The sequence below is a fragment of the Phodopus roborovskii genome, unplaced genomic scaffold (genome assembly GCF_943737965.1).
Source record: "Phodopus roborovskii unplaced genomic scaffold, PHOROB, whole genome shotgun sequence".
NCBI lineage: Eukaryota > Metazoa > Chordata > Mammalia > Rodentia > Cricetidae > Phodopus > Phodopus roborovskii.
In genome coordinates, this window is record NW_026126540.1 from 25,746,218 (window position 1) to 25,748,693 (window position 2,476).

Here is a 2,476-nt window from a genome sequence, read left to right on the forward strand (position 1 = left end):
CCCGCTGCCCTGCCAGCCAAAATTAACACACAAAGACTCTGTATTAGATATAATGCTGTTGGCCAGGTACAAGTTTCTTATCGGCTAGCTCTGTCTTAAGTATTAACCCATTTCTGTTAATCTACATTTTTCCATGTGGTCTTACCAGAGAGCTGGCTGCCATACGGCTTTCTCCAGACTCTCCATCTTGACTCCTCCTTCCTACTTCCTCTTTCCTCCTTGTCTCCTAGTCCTGCCGATCTTGCTTTCCTTTTGGCCAACAGTGCTTTATTCATTAACCAGTATGAGAAACATGTTTACAGAATGACATTTCCCATCACCAGGGCCTAGAAGAGTTGGATGGACTAAAAGGGCCTTCTTCAAACAGAAGCAGTACTGAATCCAAAAACTTATTGTAAAACTTATTGTAAAAGTTTTATTCACAGTATATATTGTCTTTGGTTAACAGAGATGGATGCACCCACACAGATAAGAGGAGACCTTCAATCCTCTGGGTCTCCAGTTAGACAAGGTTGAGAAGTCACACATGTATACTGAGAGCTGAACTCATGAACTGGTCCTCTGGAGGAGGACCAACCGAGTCAACCCTTCAGGCCCAACACACTAATTGTGGATGATTAAAAAAAAAAATTCTTCCTGCTCGTTCAGGTTTCTTATAAGCAAACTTTCATGTTTGATTCCTCCTTTTCTGTAAATTCTTGATCATATGCTCTGCTCAATCTAATCCACACAAGATCCTCCAAAAAGAACCAAGGTAAAATGTGCTTGGGACCAACAACTGTACTGGATCCCAGTATTCCACTCACTGGCCAGAAAGCAAAACAGTACAGCAACTGGGTAGAGTATGTTAGAATACAGGGCTCCCCATTAAGCAACCTGCCATTCAACTAATATACACAGGTATAAAAGGCCTGAGGCCCCACCATGCCTTGCCAGATTCTCTGGTAATGCTACACATGTCCAGCAGTCTACCCAAGAGTCCTTGGTACCGACGCTGGCTGCTGCTTCTGGAATGCACCTGTAGGTCACAGCTGAGAGGATCCTAAGATTGCTTGAGGCGTTTCCCAGGGGGCTCCAGTGAAGAGCAGTGAGCAGAAGCCAGGGAGCTGTATGCTTCAGCCACCAAATGGGGATAGGAGTCCACCATTGTCTTCCAGCTTGAGGTCTCAGAGACCTCGGAAGCGTGAGCCATAATGAAATCCAGTGCCTGGGTTTTCAGCTGCTCTGCAGTGTGCAGGTCAGCCAGGATGAGAGCATGGGCAGCATTCTCCACGCAGAGGTCCCTGCACAGGGCATCCTCACACATGACCTTCAAATACTGCAGGCCATACTTGTCAGCAGCTGCCAGCACAACATCTGCCATGCTGTGGAGGGCTGGTGCCTTTCCGGTGTAAATGAAGTCCATCATTGTCTTGAAGCATTGCAGCTCCAGATCATGGATCTCAAAGCGGTCTGTTCTACTCTCCTCCAAGTCATGTTGAAACAGGGCTCTGAAAACCGGAGAGCGAGCTGCTAAGATGGCCTTGTGAGCCCGGAACTCCTGGCCAGCTACCACCAGGCAGCAGTCTGTGAAGAGGGATTTCTCCCACAGGTCTCCTAGATCATCTGCCATCGTGCACCTTGGAACCTGGATCTCTGGAATCGTGTTCTGGTCAGAGATGTCGAAGGAGCCTTGGACCATGTTCACCTTGCAGAAGAGGGTAAGTCTGTAGTCTGGGAGAAGCCATGGCTCCTGTGACAAAAGGAAATCTTGAAGGATGAATTTTTTGAATCCACAGTATTGGTTTTGCAGAAACCTGAAGTATGTTGGGCTCTTCATGGCATGTGATTTCTCTCCGTCGGCATTGATGATACAGAACTGGAACTTTGCCCATATTGGTTTCTTTGGGCAGCTAAGGAACCCTAAGAAAACTGACAAGTAATCTTTGCTTTCTTCATCGACCCCGTTCGGTTGTATCTTCAAACACCATTTGTGTGTGTCATTGGATCCTGATGAGAAAGTGGGACTTCTAATGTGTGTCCCCTGCATTTGCTCCAAGAAAAAACAGAAATTTCTGATGGTCCACTTGTACCTGAATTTCTGTATGTTGATTGGTGTGTAGTCCCAGCTCTCCCCTGCCAATTCTGCTGACATATCTGCTTGTGATCGTTTGAAGGGTAACCTCGACACAAAGTGAAGAGCTAGAAGTTTTTCTTGTTCAACCTGGAGGTCACAATCAGAGATAATTTTTAAAATTTTAGTTTCTATTTTTCTCTCTATTCACTCTTCCATTGGTCTGAAATCTTGGTTCTCTCTGAAATTTTCTTTCCGGGTTCAAATGTAGGTTTCAGAGAAGGCAGTCTAGGCTGCTGGGAACTTCTATATAACTCCATTTCTCCAGATTTACTCTTAGGACAGTAGGTCAATTTTGACATTTACATACAACTTTTGAAAAAAATATAATATTTTATACATTCTTATTGGAAATTGTAGTAA

General features: G+C 44.9%; 1 protein-coding gene across 1 annotated transcript; it reads right to left on the bottom strand.

Moving 5' to 3' along the window:
- Positions 1-1,042: 1,042 nt before the first annotated feature.
- Positions 1,043-2,164, bottom strand: LOC127232762 (speckle-type POZ protein). The gene has a single exon (XM_051198999.1). It carries the CDS (start codon positions 2,132-2,134, stop codon positions 1,043-1,045), a length of 1,092 nt encoding a protein of 363 aa, XP_051054956.1. The 5' UTR covers positions 2,135-2,164.
- Positions 2,165-2,476: the final 312 nt, after the last annotated feature.